At 41.4% G+C, this 22,118-nt stretch overlaps 1 protein-coding gene across 3 annotated transcripts in view; it reads left to right on the top strand.

The window, feature by feature from the left end:
• Window positions 1-4,080: 4,080 nt before the first annotated feature.
• shroom1 (shroom family member 1) overlaps window positions 4,081-22,118 on the top strand; it is a 29,688-nt gene continuing 11,650 nt past the window's right edge. For 2 of the 3 annotated variants that reach the window (XM_066716978.1, XM_066716980.1), the window contains exons 1-2: window positions 4,081-4,238; window positions 19,283-21,979. In XM_066716978.1, coding sequence (XP_066573075.1) covers window positions 19,415-21,979 — 2,565 coding nt within the window. In that variant the 5' untranslated portion in view covers window positions 4,081-4,238; window positions 19,283-19,414. Of the gene's footprint in view, window positions 4,239-4,594; window positions 4,733-19,282; window positions 21,980-22,118 lie in introns of all 3 variants that reach the window. The other variant, XM_066716979.1, reaches the window with a different exon arrangement.

Genomic DNA, 22,118 nt, shown 5'->3' on the forward strand with positions numbered 1-22,118 from the left:
GTGCGCAATCACGCCAATGTGCGCTAATCACACACACACACAACTGTTTGGGTTCACAACTGCACTTTCTGTTTTACGACACGTTTTTAGTCCCGCGTCGTTGTTAGTGTATAAATGGGTTCATCTGACACTCTAGTAAACGTCCGCAGGTAAAAATAAAGAAAATGGACAGTAAGGCATGATCTTGGTTTAAGCAGCGATGCGCGCAGACAAAACAACATGTTTAACTGTCTGCAGATACTTTGTCAGGATGTATACGACTACTTTTTACATTGCATATGCTTGCAAGGTTTATGGTAGTATGCAGATTAGTATTGGTGAAAACTTGTAATTGAAGTAGTAGTATAAATTAGACTGCAAGTGTGCGTCAGCAATAGTATGTCAATGTAAGTAGGTTAGTACCTCTATAGCAGGTATTTTAATTTTCATGATAGTGTAATATAGTTTAAGTATATATACTATTATAACAGATCCTACAATGGATATAGCCCCAAGAGTCATTAAGTTACTTTTACATCATAACACCTTTTATATGCAAATACTAGTCCAATAAGGCAAAGACAGACACAATGTAGTACGACAGCTAAGAGTCATAAGGGAACAATTTTAAGTTCCCTTTCATTTTAATACTTTGAAGTGTAGCGCCAGATAACAAAGATCTTGCAAGAGAACCAGACTCTGCATGTTCTCACATGGAGACTAATGATTAACATCATGCATTTTCTGTGGATTTTGATGCAGTGGTTTTTAAGTATCGACTCTGCGTGTCCATCATTTTCACTGGAGTATCCCCAGGTCCTTTCAAGATCCCACTGTGAGATAGAGGGGGATTTAATTACATCTTAAAACATGTCAACCCAAGGTATTTTCATCCATAACACAAAGTTAATTAAAAGCTGAACAGTTTGAGGTCTTGGCTGGAGGCCCCTTCATGAAATAAAGATGCATTATTTGGATAGCCATCCCAGAACTATGATGAACTTTAGCATGATGGTATTTGACATTTCAGTCCTTGATACACCAGAGGATTTGCCTTTCAAAGCATCTCTGTGTTTTAACAGGTGTTTTATTTTCTCCTTAGACGCAGTTCTCTGTACTTTTTTCCCTAATGAAGAGCATGGACAAATTAGATGAAGACAAGTCTTTCTTGTTGTGCCAAAAATGTTAGTACTGTATTGTAATTGTAGCTGATCCATGGAAACTTGTTTAAAAAGCATAGTTATTAAGAAATAATTTAACAATAACATTCAGAATCACTAGATCAAGAAAATGTGAATAGATTTGTACTTATTTTTTCAATCTATTTTTCTTTGTGGGTCTGATCTACTTCCAGCATGTTGTAATTGTAAATCTATTTGAATGTCATATTGGGGGGAAAAAAAAGTTAAAATTTTAATTACATTTCCTGTTTCCTTACACATATTTAAGTTTCTGGTTAAGGCACACCAGTTAGAACGTGATTATGCACAAGTGATGTTTCAGATACTTGTTTGAAGTGCTCTTTGGGCTGTGGCCTGTAGTCTTAACACACAAATAGTCTAATGAAGTGAGGAAAACGGGGATTCCCCTATTGTTCTTCAGGAAACATGTGTGTAGAGATAACCTGCAGGACAAAACATAACACATACAAAACAGGCTGGGAGGTTCCTGTGCTCCAAAAAGGATTATATACAGAGCATCAAAGTTTTAAAACGATTGAGCACACAGTTATTATTAATACTTTTGTTGACCCGCTTGAATCCATGAAGCCTATAGATTGATATGATGCACATTACTGCCACCTTGTGGAGGCCCATGGTAAATCATATGGGTTGGCATTTCACTTGGCTGTTTCAAGAGCTGTAGGGACTTCATGACAAGCAGGCAGCTCTCATGTTCTGTGAGTGGAGCAAGAAACTTAAGCGTTGATAACAGTTTTTAGTTTGCAAAGAACAAACAACATTTTGGGCTGAGAACAGGTTTGCCATCTGAATTTATAAACCCAGAATATATTAAACTAATGGTGGAAAGTAAATAAAATGAATAAAGTAAATAAAACCACTACTACCACTATTAGAACTACTACTACTACTACTACTACTACTAATAATAATAATAATAATAATAATAATAATAATAATAATAATACAATTTTAATATACTGTTTGTAAGAAAATATGTAACTTTAATCAAATTAGACCTGGTTATTTGATTATTTGACAAAAACCTAAAACAAAACACAATTATCTGTCAGTAGTTTAACTGGGGGGCATTTTTCATTTAAGAGGTTAAATAAATCCTCAGTCTTCACATAATTACAAGCTGGGTTAAGCTGTGGCCACTCTCATTACTGAAACAGGAGTTATATTCAAAGTAGTTTGTGTAGCCTTTATGTACAAAGGTTATTAAACTTAATTAGGCAATTTAATTTAACAAGATATTATGCAACAATATTACTACCACTAGTATACCAGAGGTTTAAACCAGTCCAGAACTGTTCAGGGCACTTTTGCTTTACGTTTGGGCCCCTGTAACCTTTTCAGGAGTACAGGGTGTTTGAAACATTTGATTCCGTTTTAATCAAATATGAATATGTTTTTATGCCACATGCAGTTGTCTTGATGCGCATAAAATGAGAGACTGTCAGTCGTTCAAAAATAGGTTCTCATTATTCATTTAAACTGTCTGACTCACTTCAGTGTCTCGAAGCACTGGAGTCCCAAAAGTAGTCCGTGCTTACTTAACCTGGAAGGGCCTTTATCTGCATCTGTATTGAAATATGTGTCCCTTTGCTTGTCTGTGAGTTGATCTATGTACCTATCTGTGTGTGTGTGTACTGGTAAATAGATGCACACGATTCCAGATTGTTTGTTCTTGAAACATGCAGTGCTGCCATAATATTCATGGTCTTAACAAATTCTGATTCTGTCCTTTGCCTTGAGACTCTTAGGAAGTTGGCAAGCTTTCAGAGAGACGGGTCTGACCCAGTATGTCCTGGGCCTTTCAAGCCTTTTGAGCCTAGGTTGCACCTACTGAGCATTAAATGAAAAGTTAATTCTTATTTATTTATTCATAATTATAGTCTGGTGTGACATTCTGTGGCACACCCATTTATTCCTGAAGGGACAACCAACCATGGCACATTGGTTGGGAAACCCTAGCCTAGCCCACACATGCTCAGCAGTTGCAAACGTGTGACTTGTAATTTTGGGCTGCTGCACAGCAACTGTCACTGCCTGGAGCATCATCACTGACTGAGATCTCAATCTCACTACAGCCTACGAACATCATCTCTCCGAGGCGGGCAGTGTGTTTCATGGCCGATGCTGACTGGGCAGCCACTGGACACGAACTCCGTTAACCAGATGTTGTCCTGTGGAATCATCCCACTAAACACATTTCCGGGGACTGTGTCCCAGTCTCTCTTCCAGGATCCTGCTTCAGTCCTGCAGAGCAGCCTTGTAAATGTCAAACTCCGTGTGTGATCCTTCTTGCGTTTCACATGGCCAAGGGCAGCTCCGAGACATAGCACCCCCACTCGCATTTCACCAGCACTTTTTTGATGCCAGAATAAACAGGTTTCGTCTGCTTACTTGCATTTCCACTTGTACTCACAGCCTCTGTATACTGATGAATGTGTGAAGAGAAAACGAGAGGGGAAACTGGCTTCTGGTAGTGCTCTGAATTAAGATATTGGCGCTGTTCCACAAGGAGCTAATCAAACACATTTTCATACCGTCTTAGCCCTCCCAAAGTCCACTCGAGGGTATGGTCTTTTGGCTAATCCCACTTCAGACCTGCTCCATGCACTTCAATAACTGGCAGCTGCCTCCAGGGCAGGAAACTAAACCGTGCCAAAACCCAAATGTTTCCCAAGGCTGGCCCAGTGCATAATACAGCCACAGTGCAAACACTGCGCTGTGCTGGAGCATTTGAAATGGATGACTCTAGCCATGCCTACAGATTTTCACATTTCCTGTTCAGGGCAGTGTGTTCAGATACCTAAACGGGGATCACAGGAGAAACTTCAGCGTTTTGCATGGCAGTCCCCGCCTGTCCCGTTTCCCATTGGTCCCCTTTGTGATCCAGTCTGTGTTGTGGCGGTGGAGGCGCAGTCAGGCCGACGGCAGCGCAGGCGGCGAGGTGTCTCTGCGATGTGCGGCAGCTTGAGAGCCGTTAATAAGAGTCGGGGTCCGTGTGAGCGGCGGGTCTGCGCAGGTTTCGGCGCAGCGGAGGCGCAGTGGAGCGGCGCTGTGCAGGTCTGTCTGTCTGTCTGTCTGTCTGTCTGTCGGCCGGCGCGTTTGCAGGTGTTCGCGGTGTCTTTACTTTCCCTTGAACATGTGATACAGTTTCGGGGTGAAACGGTTCACATGGACTGGGTTTTCTTTCTAGGTGACACGTCCATGTGCATGCAGACAGAGATGGGTGGTTATAGGAAGATAGTATGATTATTTGCGCTTTAATGAAATAAGTGCATCAGTTTCTATTAAATCGCGGTTTTAGTCTGCTTTCAAATACAGAGCTGTTTTTTTTTTGTTTTTAAGAAGAATGTAGTAATTAGTTAATGAAGGTTTCGCTTTCTGTCATACCTTGGGACCAATTCTATCTTTTTCAGATGGACAGTGATCACAGCTTTAAACGCATGAGTGAGGCAGTGGTGAGAGAGAGAAGTGAGACCGGACTACATCGTTTGAATCTTTCCTGATAAGACCAATCAAAGCTGCAGTAATGATGTGTGGCAGGTCATCATTTAGTAAGTCTCCTCGGTGTGTCACTCAGTTTTAGACCTGGATGACATTAACATGGTAGATCATCAAAGGTAATAAAGTGGAGATTGAGTGGTGGATGTGTGCAAAATGTAGGTGTAAGAAACAAAACTATACAGTCTGTGAAATAAGGTGATAAGAGTTGTATATCCCTCCTACATTATATGCAAGTGTATATTGTATTTTACTAACTGCTCTGAAGTCCTCCTCGAACTGTGAGCTCAATCCTGCTCTAGTGGGTTTGTGATGAACTATTGTAAGGATAACTGCAACAATACTCAGATGTACCCTGTGCCTCTTTTTTGTGGATCAGCACTAGCCCTTGAACTATTTTAGTACATTGCAAGTGAAAGTGTAATACCTTGGCAATGACTGTCAATTTCAATTAAAAACAACCTGGGCTGATATCCTGGTGCTTTATTGAGAAATGATTGACCCTTGAATGGCATGTTTGTTGTATACTCATTTGAGGAATCATGCACACATTTATAATATACTCCCTCTTTGTACAGGAATGCAGAGCATGCTAAATAATGTAACACAGTTCCCGTATCAGGCTAATGACTTCTGTATGTTTAATTTAAAGTAGCAGCAAAAATGACACTATTGTTCTGGCGTATATGGGGGGAAACCGGACACGCTGGTTTTGTTCCAGGGCTGAAACTGAATCACTCGTGCGATGCCGAGGCCTCCTCTGTGTCCTCTCTCCCAGATCTGACGACTGGCATGACACTTTATGGTGCCCACTGCTGCCCCAGGTTGAAAACAGTTTAAGGTAGAGAAAGAGATCGTACCTTCACCCATTCAGAACAAACATTTTGAATATATGGGAGATGTCTTCCCCTTTTCTTGTATATATGCGATATGAAATATATTTTACTCTTATGGATACATTTATTTTGTAGGTTGAAAATATATGCTGGTCGAATCTGTGCACAACATTACTACAGTTAAGTTCCCAATGGCAGCCCATTCCAGTGTAGGTATTTGGCATAACGAGCTGCATCATCATATAATCAGACTTCTTATTAATTAGTAAAACCATTAAAGATTGGTTTGTGTCAAAACTCTGGTGTGGAATATGTTGGAAGGTGTGAAAGCTTAATGTCCCAGTTCTAGAGCGTTCTTCGAGTGCCAGTTGTGGGGCTGAAGGCTCGCTTGTCTCAAGGTGTTCCTCGTCTCTGAAGGGGGTGGTCCGTATTGACGGGCACAATGCAGCGACTTTGTTCTTCTGGTTGGTTTATGTTAAGATAAAGTGGCTGCATGGGTGGTCTGTATATATTGTGATGTTTATGATGTTTCATAGTCAAAGGCTGTTTAGTATAATAACTGATGGACTTTAAAGTCATGACCAGTTGTTGACCTGCAAAGTCAGCCCTCGAATTAAGAACGAAAGAAGGGTAAGTCCTGGAGGTTGACATAAAAATATCATGTTCATGTGTTAAACCATTCCCTGCTTCTGTACTCGATTACTCTGCCCAATTTCTCGATGTCAGGGAGAGGATGTTGATCTGGTCGGTGTCACGGAGCGGTGGTCCTCTACATAGGCTCACCTGGACAGATTGTGACAGAAATAGTGGCATTGGCTGACTGGACGTTGAGAATGGAAGGCAAGGAAACCAGGGATCTGTCATGAATCATTAAAATAATAAATACAAAATAAGGTTTATACATTTGTGAAAACATCCTACTTTTTGCATTCCTGTAAAGCTGAGTTCTTCTCTGTGTCGGCTTAAGATCCCGTGCACATCACAGATACAAAACCAGGATTGACAGCAGTGTGTGTGCATGAAACGTTAACGTGGGGTAAATGAGCAAACAACATTTTCTCAAGTTTCAATTTTAATTTTCAGCAAGTTTTTCTTGTCTGGGTAGCCAATACTGAACAGAGCGCCCACAGTCTTGTGTTGATAGTTCTGTATTTTGGTTTTGAAATCATGCTCTTTAATGATACATTTAAATACATTCAACATCCATTGCTTTGCTCAGTATCTTGAGAGATGTGTAGGACGTTTTGTTATTATTTTTTGTTATTTTTTTTAGATGTTTAATCAGAGAAAGGTATCTCTTGACTTATGAGGAAGTACATATATCTGCTTTCTGTAAGAGGTTCCTCAGAATTGTGATTTACAGATTGTGTTCATATACACAGCTCTGGGAAAAATTAAGAGAGCACTCCCAAGTTCAGAAATCAGTGTTAAGTGGTCCATTAATTTTTTTCAGAGCTGTATATGTATTAAACTTACAGGCACAGGTCTGGTGGTTATGATCTAGTGGAGCTGTGTATTTTTGTTCTGTAATGTAATTACACTTTGTTCTTGATATCGCTACAGGCTGAAGGGCACTTGTAGTGTTTTAATGGTTTAATTTCTCGAGAGACAGAAACCTACTTTATGTATTGATTCTTATCATAGGTTTTACTTTGTATTTTATTCCACAGTAGACTTCACTCAATTGTAGTGCTTTGTAAAAATATAACAGGGAAATTACACCAAAGTGTGATTTTACATCCTTTTTCTTAATTTTAATTCCAGACCTTGGTATGATTATTGGATGTGGCTGTGGTTCTCTGCACTGCAGGCCTCTGTTTCCTTGTTAATCTATTAGAGAGATTCCGACTCAGAAAGTGATTAAAAATGACAAAGAAGTCTGGCAGAGGAAGACTGAATATTTGAAATTCCGTGCACGCTTTGTTGTGTGGATTACCTCCACTTTACTTGAAGATCCTTTGAGAGGGGAGAACATTGGTTACTGAGTTATTGCAGGAGTGCTCTGTGTTACAAAGGGTTCACTTCGATATTCTGTGACTCTTCCTAACTTTTCCGTTTCTGTTGGCAGAGCAGAGACCTGATTTATAAAGTAGAGAAAGAATTGCCTCAGGGTCCCGATTTGATATCTAGCCTGCTAATGTATTCAGTATCGGATATCGGTAAGTGTTGATTTCTAACGGTGTGTTTACTCAGATTAGTCTAATAAGAACTAAAAAACAAACATACAAAAACAAAGTCACTAAATTAAAAGGTAAACAAAAGTATACTTTAACATACAGAATGGCCCCACAGTCTGATGGTCTGGTTGTTCATTTGTATCCTTCAGAAAAGGTTTTACTAACGTGTTGGAGAAGAATCTTCATTCATTTATCCCTAAGCAATTTCATGGTAGGGACTACAAATCGGGCAACTTGCACATTTACTAAAAGTGTTGTATTTCCCTGTTGAATTTTCACTGACATCATCTGCTTCCTGCCACGTTGGTCACTCTTTTGAAAAAAATGAATTCTAACAATAGAGGGAAACCTGTATTCATATAATGAACAAGCGTTTTGAATCCACGTGGTTGCATTTAATTATTATTATTATTTTATTGAATTTTCATCCAGATACTCGACCTTTAATCAACTGGACACAGATTCCTTGCATACTTTCTCAGAGCTCCTCAGAGAACCTATGTAATCTCTTGAGCTGAACATCACGTGTATCCCAATACAGCAATCCCCAGGCAGGCACAGCAAGCGGGCGGAGAGAGGGACAGCGGGGTTAAGAAAGCATTGTTGAGTGGCCCTTTTGTTTTTGTTTAAGCATCCTACATCGATGACCATTGTTTTCTCAGTTTGCTTTTCCATGGCGATTCACACTTCCGTTGTTATGCTCTCCTTCCTTGTTTAGCACCAGAGGTGTGAAAAATTATACACCAGAGCCTGCTTAGTTTGCATATGGCAGGATTTGCAGCGCAGTGTTTCCCAGTGCGTCCAAGAGGAAACCGTTTGAGTCGTGTTTCATGGGACGTTTGTTATGCCCTTTGTTTCTGCCCTAGGTGTTTCTGTCACCTAGTTGTTGTTCATCCATCACGATTTGCTTTGCTTTTACTTGAAGTACCCGTACTGCTCAACAAATGCCAAATCTTTGCACCAATTGACTGCGCGAGTTAGCCATCCAAGTTGTGTTAGAACTGATTAGCTCCACTGTCCCTCAATCGGGAGGAATCTCGCCCATCCCAATTCCAAGCTACAGCGTTCTGCGGTGGCCCGGTGGAGCTGTACACTTTACCCCGCCAGTAAGAGTGTTTGTGCAGACAGGCTGCAATTGCCTTTCTATTTTTAACTTCTGTTTTTGGTATCATCTTTGATGGGAGCTTTTGTGGTTGTCTGAAATCACATGGCTGCTGGAGCACAATGGAAAAAGCGCTCTAAACACAAGGTGATATTTTCATGATTGCAGTACTTAGAGATGGGTTTTGTAATCTCTCGCCGATCCTTAACTCATTCACACCGGTCGCAAATGCAGTGCCTTCACAAGCATTGTAAATTCAAACATTCTTCAAGAAAGCTTGAAGGTGCCTGAGGAGTATAATTACTCCATAATAATGTATTTGGAAAGCCAGGATAATTTGAAGGCAAGCAAAAGTGTGGCCCAGGTACTGTACTTTAATTGGGGTGTGAGGGGGAGGTAAACTAGGCAGAAAACAGGGAGTCCTGTGTGTGAAAATATGCAGTGTTTGACACTCAAGTGCTTAGCAGTTGAAGGAAAGGCTACCCTGGGAGCTGAAGAGAGTCTGGTCTTGGAGATGACTTCATACTCCAAGAATGGAAAAAAAATGAGAGATTTGTAACCACAGTCCAAATGAGATGAACAATCTAGAATGCTGACTGAGAGGGGAAGCGAAGAGGAATCTGTTATTTATGATCCTTTTGAAATTGCCTTAATGTGTTGCTTAACAAGGACATATTTGATTTGATCTAAAAGTATTAATACACACCTGCAACATAGTGGGCATTCTAGGGCAGAAAACACGAGCTCCACACATTTGAGCACTCTTGATTGGGAAATGGCCTGCTGTGAGGGTTTAGTTAGCTAGTCATTAGTGCCGATGATGACTTATGTCCCCATATAAGCTGTCCAAGCAGATTAGTTCTAAAAGGATCGGCAGTTTATGTATTTCAAATGTTCAGTTTCCCTTTGCAACCAGGTTACACGTGGCCACAGATAGCCCTGTACAGCACTGAGCCAAGAAGTGCGTTAATACCTTTACAGAGTGCTCTTTATGTTTTTGGTTTCCTTACTTGCATCCGATAAGTATTACTTCTACTTCTTAATACATAACTGATCTCAATACAGTCCTGTAGCAGCTGCACCACCGAGGGTAGCCTCCCAGCACACGCATCTTCACTGCACATGCGGACCTGCGCCTTGAACGCCTTTCCCTCTGCTGGGGGTTAAAGGTCAGTGTCAATACCATAAGCCTCTGAGGTGGGGGGCTCCATCTATCAGAGGGATCATGACACGGCAATGATAACATTCCTTCGGGTGATGGAGTCTCTGTCTCCGTGAAGAAGGGAAGGGTCTTGCTTTCTTATTGATGATGTCTGTCAGCACAAAGAATTAATAAATACCAGGAAAGGCATTGTGCTGTGAAGGTAGTGCGGACGTAAGAAGACCGGATTCGCCTTTACAACTTTATTTTGTAATTGGCAGAACGTTGTCCTGGAAAAATATAAGCCGAGTGCAAACACATAATTTATTATCTCCCTTGTCAACTATTAACCTGGTCAAGGAAGAGACTGGAGTTTCTGTGAACCAGAGCATTGCATGCCCAAGCAGTGAGACCCTGTCAGAAATTTTATTTTAAATCTTTTTTTGGGGGGGAGGGGTATGACCAAACCTTTGCAGAGAGATTGTGAAGCTTTGCGATCCCTCTTGTATGTGTACCGAGTAAGGAATACCCAGAGAGCTGCTGTGAAAGGGCTGTACTGTAGCACCGAGAGTAACCTGAATACCTGTCCTCTGAGAGAAGCGCCCGGGTAAGGTTACAATGTGTCATTTAATGGCTGAAGTTTTTCCATCCGTGCTGAGGATGATGTCTGTTATAAAAGGCCCACATTTTCACCTTCTGTAGCAAAGTAATTTAAAGATCATTTCAAATTCAAGGCAAGTAATAACTTAACAGCCACAGTCATACTAATCTATTACCCTTGCTCCACAGTTTAAAGTTCTGATCCAAGTCACTGATAAGCATAACGGCAGTTAAAGCTGGAATAGGCTGATAAATTGGATCCTAATGTCTAACTGACAGAAATTACATGGTCTTTACTTATAAATGTCAAGAAAAAGTCTCTATGTATTGCAAATTGAATTATCTGCTGCCTAAACAAATCATTTTGGATAAGTAGCACATGTTCAAATTACATTTTCCAGATTTTAAGTGTAACTATCTGTAACGCTTTGTCCTGAAATTAAAACCCATTCATTTTGCCACATCAGTTTCTCAAGCTTCAGTCTGCAAGAGCAGATTGTGTTCGGTTGGAGAGAGTATTTGTTTTTTGATCTGTTCTCTCCGATAAGGATTGTGCTGGTCATGTAGAAAATGCATGACATAATATAATCTGTACTAACAGTGTTTGCTTTACTTTTGTGAGCTTATCTTTTGCATTCCTTTGGAAATCTAATTGCCAGAACAGTGTCTTTATCTAAATTATACATTTCTGATCCATTTTGTTAGCGCCAATGCAATAAAACAAACCAACAAAAACATACTAATATGCTGTTGGAGTGACAGTTATGAAATGAGTTCAGTATTCTGCCTGTATGGGGAAGTGCCAGGTCTTGTTAAAGTGTTCTCAAACACATTTTTTCCACACATTAGGAGTTGTGTGAGATTGTAATCAGGAACCTAAAAATAGCTAGAGATAAGCACTGTGTTAATGCCTCAACTTATGTTATTTGGAAAGACATCTGACCTTGGTTGTTAGTGCCATTCCAAAGTGTGTAAAAGTAATTAATTAAAAAAGTTTATTTATTTATTTAAACTTAACCTAAAGCACCTCTTTTACCTGTACCTGGCAGTTTTATTCACCTGAGACCTTATCTTCTCAGGAGAGCACATTAAAGTCACAGGTGTAAAGTAGTCTCTCTCATTGCTTGGGCAGGAGTTGTTATATTAAAATTTGAGTGGATTCATAAAGATTTCCTCCCTCTATGAAACCATTCAAAATTTTGATCTGATTCATTGAAATCTACCAAATCCACCCTCTTCTCTGTTCGCTGTATGTTGGGAGTTTGATTCCGTTTTTTTTTTTTTTCTTCCTCTTTATAACGTTTAATGCTATTATTCAGCTTTTCTTCCTCCTAGTTCAGATTTATAGAAGTTTAAAAATCCTCCTGGTTTATTCTTAATTTTCTGTATTGTAGAATTAATTTCCCTGAGATTGTTGTAAGAAGTTGTAAGAAAACCAAAGACTTTTTCATTAAGATATCTTGACTGATTTGGTCTCTGATTGCTAGAGATGTCTGTGCTCTCCTCCACAGAGGTGCGGAACAGAAACAATAGTAATTTTCGAGATTATCTGTAGCCAAGCTAGACGCCTTGCCCTACTTCGTAAAATAAAAATGAAATGCATTGAATACCATTGTTTCAAGTGACCTATTTCCTTCCATACAAGTACATACGTGTTTGGCAGTACTTTTTAAAGCCTTTTCAGATCAAGTTAACAAAATGTACACAATAGAGAATATATTTTTTATAATGATGTATTTCCCAAATGAAATATCTTCCCAAAGGAAAACTTTTGCCTTTTGCTAATTAAAATACCTGAACATTTTCAGAATACAAGTTTGATTAAAAATACTGACAGGAATTTTGAAAATAAAGTTTGTAGCTGTGATCTTCAAATCCAGGCTGTTACATCAATATAATAAGAGTTCACATGATCACATTCTAACATTTTCAATACTTAATTAACGATAGCCTCTGAACTGCTGATTATATTTTTCAATTTAAACTTGCTCTCCAGAAGTTAAATGATCAAATCACATTGTCTTTTGTGAATCCTGACAAGCGAAGGTGTTCAATATTATATGTACTGTCAAACGCCATGTAAATGAGCCACAGCCAACGTTCTTGTCTTTATTGAAGTTTCAGTGATACAGCCTTAGAAAGTCAGCATATCTGTGAGAACAAATTGGTCATAATCATACTGTTGATGGCAATGCAAAGCCTGTAGTTTCGTGTGTATTTTCTGTGTCACCTCCTGATACATTTGGACTTTCACACCCTCCTGATCTCCCTGGTGTTTATACAGGGCAGGGTTTGGCAAACTTCATATTCCTTTTGGCTGCTGGTTAAAGCGGACAGGTGCAGCAGTAGATTTTGCAGACATCCTGCAGTAAAACCAATTTACATTGCTCTACTGGTTTGTAGCCTTTACTCATAATGAGGTGTATGTGTATTGATTTTTCTTTAATAACCAATATTGCTTTCAGACACAAATCAATCCAATTATCAACTATTATCCATTTCTATCTTCCAATCTGGTTTTCAACAGAGGACACCCAGTGATGAAGCCAAAGTAGCTTTATCCCTGGGGGCACCGGTTAAATGTGTTGCTTTGTCTGAATATATGCAGAAAGTCAAGGAAGGGGGGTTATCTTCACTGACTTATTTACACCAGTGTAAATGCATGGATCCATAGGTAATCAGCACTTTGGTTGGCGGTGGTAGATAGGATTTTGAAAAGTGAACAGCATTAAGAATCTTTTTTTCCCCCCATTGCATTTTATGCCACCATAGCAAGAGAAAACTTTCAATGGGCCACCTCCAAGGATGCTGTGTGTATTTTATGGCCATTGATAGGGCTTTGTACTTTAGTCAGGATTTATTCGCACTGCTCCCAGGCCCAACATGGTTGACTTTCCTTGACCCTGTAGGACCATGAATGTAGTCAGAGAGGGGCTGTGAGCACTGTTTGTAAAGCCCAGCTTTTCTTCTGCTCTTGACATTGACTGACCTGTTTTTATTGGCCCCGCAATTCAGAGCAGATTTGCGTTCCTTTTGACACCTTAGGTTTATATAGAGGTCATTGGGTTACTTGCAAGGGCTCCCTGATCTGTAGCATCAGATATGCATAGGGTTAGATGGTAACGTGTATTGATCCAGACACGTCAGTCTGTACTCGGCGGTTTGTTTTATTTAATATTCCCCAATTTGGTATTATCCTGCCTGTTGTACTCTGAACAGCAGAAACAGACTGAGCACAGACATTCTTGCAACTGTTGTTTAACTTTACTTTTGATTCAAGTTTACATTACTTGCATAATTATGTTGGAGCGTTCATCCACTCCTATTTATATAAATCCTAACTCCTACTCCCACTCCTAACTATAAATACAATTGGGACTCTGTGTAGTACACTTTTTTAATACCTGAGAAAAGGAGTTTCTTCCCAATATGAGAGGAAAAGCTAGATGATTGAGTATGCTGATGAATCCAAAATTCGTTAGTACCTAAATGAAGATGTTGTGGACACTAGTTCTTTGCATGTTTTCTGTTAATAATAATGAATAATTTGTAAGAGATTCTTACTTTTGTGTTTGAAATGTGGGTGCTAGGGAATTAGGCTGCACAAGTTAATTTTTGACTTTGCCAGGGGGACTGAATGCCTAAACTAGGCAGTTTAACAATGCGGTTATATTACAAATAGGAATTTGCAAGGCATTTGCTTTACGTTTGCAATGTTTAAACAAGTTAAATATTGGCCTGTTCTTATTCCACTACATGCACTACTAAGTAGTCTTAGCTACTAATCGGTTGTCCCTCTGACTTTTTCCTTGTCTGAGAGAAACAAACAAATGTGCTCTAGATTAATGTGTGTTGGGAGTCAAGTTTATTTAATAACCACTGAAAAATTGTGCATCCCAAACCACTACCTTGGACTGGGAGTTTGTGCTGACCTATGTAGTAACATTTTAAATCCCCTCTTCTTTATCTCCTACAAACATTTCTACCTTTTCAAAAGTAGTTTCTTCTTCTCGGGCAATAAAGGCATTGCAATGACAACAGTACCTTCCCCTGTGGAATGTGTGGCCTGCCTCGCTGCCGTGCGCTGGAAGAAGGCCAGGACATTTCTTATGCATTGAGACCACATTCCATATGGCTTCTTAAAACCACCCAGCAGCTTACTAATACAAAGGCATCATTTTGCATTGATTGGGTCTCGGATGAACTAATGTGTATCCTTAGCGTTTCTGGCACAAATGTTGCTGAGGTTTCCTGTAACAAAATAAGTGCACATTTTGAAGAATTAAGATGGCAAACAAATTGTAAAGGCCGCTGTGGCAAGGGTTTAACCTTTCTGCCTGTGTGTTTGTTGCATTTCAGGCCAAAACACTCCTCAATTAATCACATGTCAATTAATTAATTAAATTCCTTACTTAATTAACACACGTATGTATTTATTCAGGGACTCTGAAGGATTTTCTGCTGATTAAATGTATGTGGGGAATCCGTGTTAATGTGTGTTGTACCTGAAGGTTACAATGCCCAGACTGGTTAATGACTGTCGGTTGGCAAAATAAACAGTTGTCAAACAAATTGATGGTACAGGATTGTGGGAGTTGTAAGATCCTCTTGCACTGTTGTTGCAGAAAGATAAGCTCCTGGACAACCTGCTCTTCTAGTTCAGTGAGAATCCAGGAGGTCAGATTGGTAAAATTTGCCTTGACAGTGTGATACCATTGTCGAAGAAAGGAGAAACACAAGCTTAAAGGTACGTTTCTTGCCCTGACCTACACTGTGGAGTAAACAAACTCCAGGTAGGAGAAGCAATGGAATTACCCCTGAATGAACTCCCATGTTAGTGCACTCAGAGCTGCCAAAAAGCTGTTGGCCATTATAACTGACTAAAGCTGGAGCCGTTAAATTTCTAGTCTTTTCCCATCGTGCTTTTTAGTTGTCTTGGTGGCAACAAACATTACATTTGGACATTAGAGACTGAAATACACAAGAGACAATGAGAAAACACTCGCCTTGTGATAGAACCTCTTACTGCAGCTTTGAACTTCCCCACCTCCGGATTTATAAACAATCACTCCAGTCTTTTCTCAAAGGGTATCGGCCGTGGGCTCAGAGGAGCGCTGATACAGTCCTGTGGTCTGCGGAATATTACAGGTTATTTGAGATTATCAGAATGACAGACGGTTAAAATATTGCCACTAGCCCAACGGAAAACCATTGTTTGTTGACTTTCACGGCAAGAGCTTAAAAATAGCCTCCCTGGTTTGTCACAAGCTGTTGCAGTTTATTTATTGACAGGTGTCAATGACAATAGGCCACAGGACCTGCAGTTGCTCTTAAACCAAAACATAACTAGAGATGAGGTCAGAGCTTTCTGGAGGTCAACATGAAGAGTGAACAAGGAGGCTTTTCATACAGGTATAAGTGGGTGTTAATCAGTACTTCTCCCTTTCAGATTTCAATGGTGTAAAGATCAGATGAACTGTCACTGTTTTTTGATAGCACAGGTAAAAAAGTTAACGATTTAAGTTGTGAGCAGAGATAGTCTTTGACCTGGAGAGCACACATTATTGTCTTTCATTATAGGTTGTTGTAGACCCATATGACACTTTTATAGGGCTTTTTGGCCAAGTTACATTGTGTACTGTGCAGATACTCTGACAGGCTTGTGTACATGTGTTAATTCCTATGTATTTGAGTAATTTGAGTTTGAATCTTGATCTAGTGTGCTGGTAGGTGCAGGTGGGAAGGAGGGTTATTGTGACAGTAATACCCTCAGCAGTGGTCAACTACAAAGTCCTGGCTGGTGTATCATATGATAATAAACATTTTATGCTGAATGTATATGAACATCCACCTGCCCACTATCAAATAACAATGATTTTTTTGCCACACAAAAAGGGAAGAGGATTAGGCTTGAGCCTTTTCAAGGTGTATGTATTACAGTAGCGCAAGAATTCAGTTGGTCTTGGTTTCTTCTTGACCTTTCCCAGGATTTATTCATCCAATACCTCACCCAATCCACTGTCTGTGTCCAGAGTGGCCCTCTCTGGCCCGTTCCACAGATACTGTGAGCCTTAGCAGCTGGTCCTTCCTAGCAGAGGAGTACTGAGGGAGAACAATGGCCACGCAGCCACCCTGCACAAAGACGCCAAGCTGCAACAATAGCTAGAGCAACTGTAAATTATAAGGGACAGTGGATTGTTGGAAAATTACATTTGCAAGGGGGTTAAGAAACAATATTGATCTCTGTAATCTGTGGAATTGTGCCTTAAACCCCGAGAACTGGGAATGATGAAACGTAATTCATTTTTTTTAAGGGGTTTACCCTCCTGGGTGGCAGAATGCATGACTTTTTTTTTTTTTCCTTGCAGTAAAAAGGGGCCCCTGTGTCTTTAATGGCGTTCATGTTGTCTCTTTGTAAGGCCCAGCCGAGGGCTTCTGCCCCTGCTGCTTGGCTGCTCTCCATCTGTGCCCTGGCCCTGAATGAATGGTACCAGGCCTGCCTTTCTTTGAAGCCAGTCAGGAATGCGAGGCGTTTTTTTTTTAGTTTTTTTTTGTTCAAACAGCAGTATCAGCAGTGAAATATGCCTTCTGCAGCTTTCTTTGTACATTCACGAGGCAGACGTCTCAGGCAGGGCACGGTATTTTCCACCAGGGTCTTCCAGAGAACGCTGTGCAGCTTTATTTTTGGTGCATGGTGAAGCATGTTTAGGTGCTCTTGGACTGTTGAAACATAATTATTAAATCTTTAATATTTTATAATTATTAATGTTATCATCATCACCAGTAGTTTTGATTACTTTTAAATCTGGATTATGTGGAAAACTTCTCAAAAACCACTGAGAGAGGCTCAATCTCACTGTTGGATGAAACCGGAAACCTTTCAAATTTAAAGGTCTGTTCATCTTGGGAAAACTTTTGTCATTCTAAATAAAACAATCTGATATTAAAGGTTTTTGTGTGACCTACATATTGGGACGACCAACCAACTATATCCTGGAAAATATTTACCAACCTGTCTATTTAAAAACGGATGGATACATTTAAATATGAACAGAAAGAGTTATCTTAGAAAGACAATGTTTAAAGCATTCCACTCTGAAAATGAGCTCATATTCCAGTGTGCATCTTCCCCATTTAAAGCATCTATTGACTTTGTGGGAAAGCTTTTAAATCTGTGATGGGGACAACCTAAACGGAGCTGTGTAGACAGAAGGAGCCCTTGCGTGTTTATTACAGCCCTGGTCCTTCCTCTCTCAATTCTCCCATCGTATTCTGCACCATTGCTTCCACTTGACTGAGCACTCCGTTCCATGCTAATGTGGGAGATGACCCCTCTCTGCCCGCACATTTGCTCCAATGTGCCTCTGACTGACACGTGAGGCTCATCAGGGAAGTGAGGTTTGCCAGTGAATTCATTAAAATCACTTGTGTTAAACCCACGGGATCCTGAACACTGAAATCATATTTTTATTTGTTTTATTTATTTTATTTGTGATTTGGATAATGCGAAAAAACGTATGAACTATGTAACTTAAGTATTGGTTATTCATGTATTACACAGATTTTAAATGTAGATCGTCATAATGTAATTTAAGGTCCTATTGTTAATGTGAGCATATTTGCAAACGCTTCAAAATAACCTTAAGCAATGCAATCACATATCTGCCCTTATAACTGTACTCTATTTTTGGAAAGCAAACAACCTGCAACCTGCATCGTTCTGTGTTTGAATAACAGTGAAAAATAGGGGCCAATCCTAATAACAGCAGATTTTCTGTCTTGACATTTGAGAGGATTAAAAAATGTATTGTTTTGTTAACACAAAAACAGATTGTTTGATATTGTAACACCCAGAAACCATACACGGTTCACCCCTCAAAGCTCACACCACCTGGCTCTCGTGAGTACATTGATCACACACCTGATAAAAGTGAATAATCCGTCCTCCCTGGCCTTGTGATCTACTGATCTGCTATCAAAAGGCTAATCCCAAAATATTTCTTCTCGGCTTACATAGAATTCCACACATTTTTCACTTTTTTTTTCTCCTGTGTGTGATACCTTCAGAAGCATCTCACAGTTTAGATTAGAGTAATTAAATAGAGCAGTGGGCAGCTTCAGAAGGTGTCTAATCTCCAAGAGTGCAGGCTATCAGTCATAGATTTTCTGTCAGCCAAGATGAACTTACTTTTCTGTTCTAGAGCCTTCTTGCTCAAGTCTTTCTTTCCAGAGAGTTCTTTACCCCAACAGGGGACCACTGAGGGATATCAAATAAACAAGAGCCTCCTTTAAACTAAGGACTGGAATCTGAAGTCCCACAAGTCTTGAATCAAGTGCAGCAGCAGAGCAATATGAGATTGGGTGGGGTGTGTATCATTCACAGAGTTTACCTAGTATAGTGGGCTAGACCCTGGCAGGAACTGTCTTGGTAGAGAAAATTCTAAGAGTCTTAGTCTTAAAAGATTCTCTTTGTTTTTCGAAATATTTGGTTTAGACACTCCACGTATAATGAAAAAAAGCAACACTCACTAAAGGTGGATGGAGAGTTGACTTGAGGTGGTTGAGGGCAGTGAAGTAGTTACTGGAAGGAAGGGGAAGGTGGACCAACACATTCAATCTGATCAAGAGTTTTTCTGGCCTTCACTGATTTCTAGAGCTTTAAATTAATTTAATGAATTGATTTAACTGGTTCTACCTCATAAAATTTCAGAAGTGGATTTTATAACTTTTCATTTTTTCTTTAACAGGGTGAAGAGGGAGGCATGTGTTTGACTTGTGTAAAGGTGTCCTGAAGTGTGAGGAGTCCAGTCCTGAAAGAATACACCAATTCCATCCTTCTTTCTCCGGGCTTAATCCTTTTCGATTTTTGCGGAGAACCGATGGATTCCCTGGCCCAAGACCTACGTTTCGAAAGCATCAATAACCTAGACCTCACTCCTTTGAGCTGCCAGTCCAGTAGGCTCTCCCCTGCCAAGTCCACCAGCAGTATAGACCAGTTCACCCATCATCATGGAAAAGGAGATTCAGCTTATAGCTCCTTCTCAGGGGGCTCCAATGCCCCTGACTACTCCTCTCCCTGCCCTCTGGACGAAATACACCCCCACAGCCTGCATTACACTGACCTCAAGTACGTGAGGGCGGTGTACAACCCCAATGCTCTGAACTCTGATTCCAGGAGCATGGATCAGCTATACAAATCCGTGGAGGCCCTCCACTACCAGTATCGGCAGGATGGCCGGAGCAGCAGGGAGCTTCCCCCTCCACCCCCGGCTCGCCTGGACAGCTTCCTAACTATCAGGAACTTGGAAAACGCCCGGGGGTTTCAGAATCCAGAGGTCCAGCTGGCATACGCCTTGCATCGGAAGCCTCAGACGACTAATCCTGATGCTGCCAACCCCCGACCTGTCTCTGTATATGGCCACACAGCGTCACAGTCTAATCTGAAGGAACCGGTGGCCCGAGACGGGGCGGATCAGACCATGGACCAGCAAGAGCTGCCCAACCTTTTAAGTAGATCACCTCCGTCTTTTATACTGCAGGAATGCTTTAAGACCCATGCTGGTGGGACAGACAGGCACCCGGAAGGCCAAAAGAGAAGGCCTCACTCGGCTCATGGCAGCAACTTTTCAGAAACGATGCAGACAAGGAAACAACCGAATGTGATCAATGGCAACATCCAACACAAAGGGCAATATTACTTTGTGACTGGTGTATGTAAAACCCCAGAACCCAGTTTCCAAGACAGACTTTCAGAACTTACAGAAGGGGAGGTTGAGGGCCTTTCTCAAGGTGACCTTAGCCAGCACAGGGACCATAAGGATATAGTATCCAGCACTATCAATGATCTTCTCAACAATGTTAGGCACAGACGACAGAGCAGTTACGAAATCCAGAGCGGCTTAAAGGTTTTTACTGAGAACCCGGATTTGCATGCCAGAAACAGAGAGAAAGCGTTTCACGGTGAAACTGGGTTCAGCTCGTTGGTGGTTCCGGCCCAGACAGCCCAGTCGTTGTGCACCAATGTCCAGGAAGAAGGGCAGAACCCCCAGGGTCGAGAGATTGGCATTGGATCTCAACGGCACCACAGCAGGAGCCATCAAATCTTTTACTGTGGCCCAAAGGATAGTGCCCCGCAGTTGAATGCATCCAGCAAGGACACAAAGCCTCCCATACAGTGCATGGCCCAGGCCAACAACACAAACAAGGGAGATCGCTTAGAACAGGTGAAAAGGCAGCCTCTGGAGGAAGTCGCTAATGGTAAAATCAACAAGGAAACGACTCCCCTGCTGTACCACCTGGCTGGCGAGAGCAGGGGGACCTTTGCATATAACTCCAGAAATGAAAATGCAGCCAAGCCCAGCTGGAAGGATATGAGGCGAAAGAGCGCCCCTCTTTTATGGATCCAGAGGAAGGAGGCCTGCGCAAGGGACGAGAGCCACTCCAAGGGCAGCAGCAGCAGCAACCAGAGCAAAGCGGTTGAGGATGAAAACCAGGAACAAGACGAGGATCTGACCGGCTCAGGGACCTCTATGGACGACTGCTATAAGAAATACTACAAGGAAAAATTAAAAGATGCCCAAACCATGGTCCTAATGGAAACCTCTTACAAGAGGAAGGACCTCCAACTCAGCTGGCCTCACAGGATCAAGCAGAAGCCTGAGGAAAGGCCCTCTGTGATTCATTCCAGGTCATGCTCTCTCTCATACACCCCTGAAATTACATCAGAATGCCCAAAGCCTGCAGAAACAGAATCTCTTTGGAAGAAGGTAGCTGGGAAGCTTCCAGCAGCACGGATTGGAGGGAGAAAGAGGCTCACACCTGAGCAAAAGAAACTGTGTTACTCGGAGCCAGAGAAGTTGCATCATCTGGGGGATTCCCCCAATCACTCACAGAACAGCTCACTGGGGAATGAAGCTGAAGGCTTACTGTCAGAGGATGACCTCAATGAGCATGGCCTGGTAGCTGCCAGGAGGAAAATGTTTGAAACCAGAGGCCGGGCCCTGTCTGCCTCGAGCCTCTCCAAGACCACACTGAAGCATATCCAGCACAAGGCTCTTGTGGCGTACGTGGAACGCAAGACGGGACACAAGACAGCAGAGCCCCAGCAGCCAGCTTCCGAATCTCCTGTTCAGTGGCACTCAATATCTGGGAAGTCTTCAGAATGGAGGTCACGATCCTCTTCTGGTAGTGAAGTGTCCAGAAAGAAGCTGCCCAGACCTCTGTCTGCTGGCCGTGTTCTGGATTCAGTGTCAAGTTCCATCAGGTATGCCCAGTCCAGTGCCGTGCCCCCAATCGACTCGCAGCGTCTGCCCAGCTGGAGAAAGTCTGGCAGCCCAGCTTTACCAACAGATGGAAAATCGGCCTCTGCGGAGAGTCTTCTGGACCAGCCCAAGCAGAAGGATTTTCACCGAGCCCGGTCAACATCATCCCCTCACCCCTCTCAGGTACATAAACAAATCCTTCATCTTCTGCAGTCAGAAAATACCCTGACAGGGATCTGTTAGAGTGACCCTGGAGGAGATGTGTGCTCGCATCTCCCATCAAGCAAACTATTGTTGTGATGAAAACAACACTGCATTTTTG

The sequence above is a fragment of the Amia ocellicauda genome, chromosome 11 (assembly GCF_036373705.1).
Source record: "Amia ocellicauda isolate fAmiCal2 chromosome 11, fAmiCal2.hap1, whole genome shotgun sequence".
NCBI classification, from domain to species: Eukaryota; Metazoa; Chordata; class Actinopteri; order Amiiformes; family Amiidae; genus Amia; species Amia ocellicauda.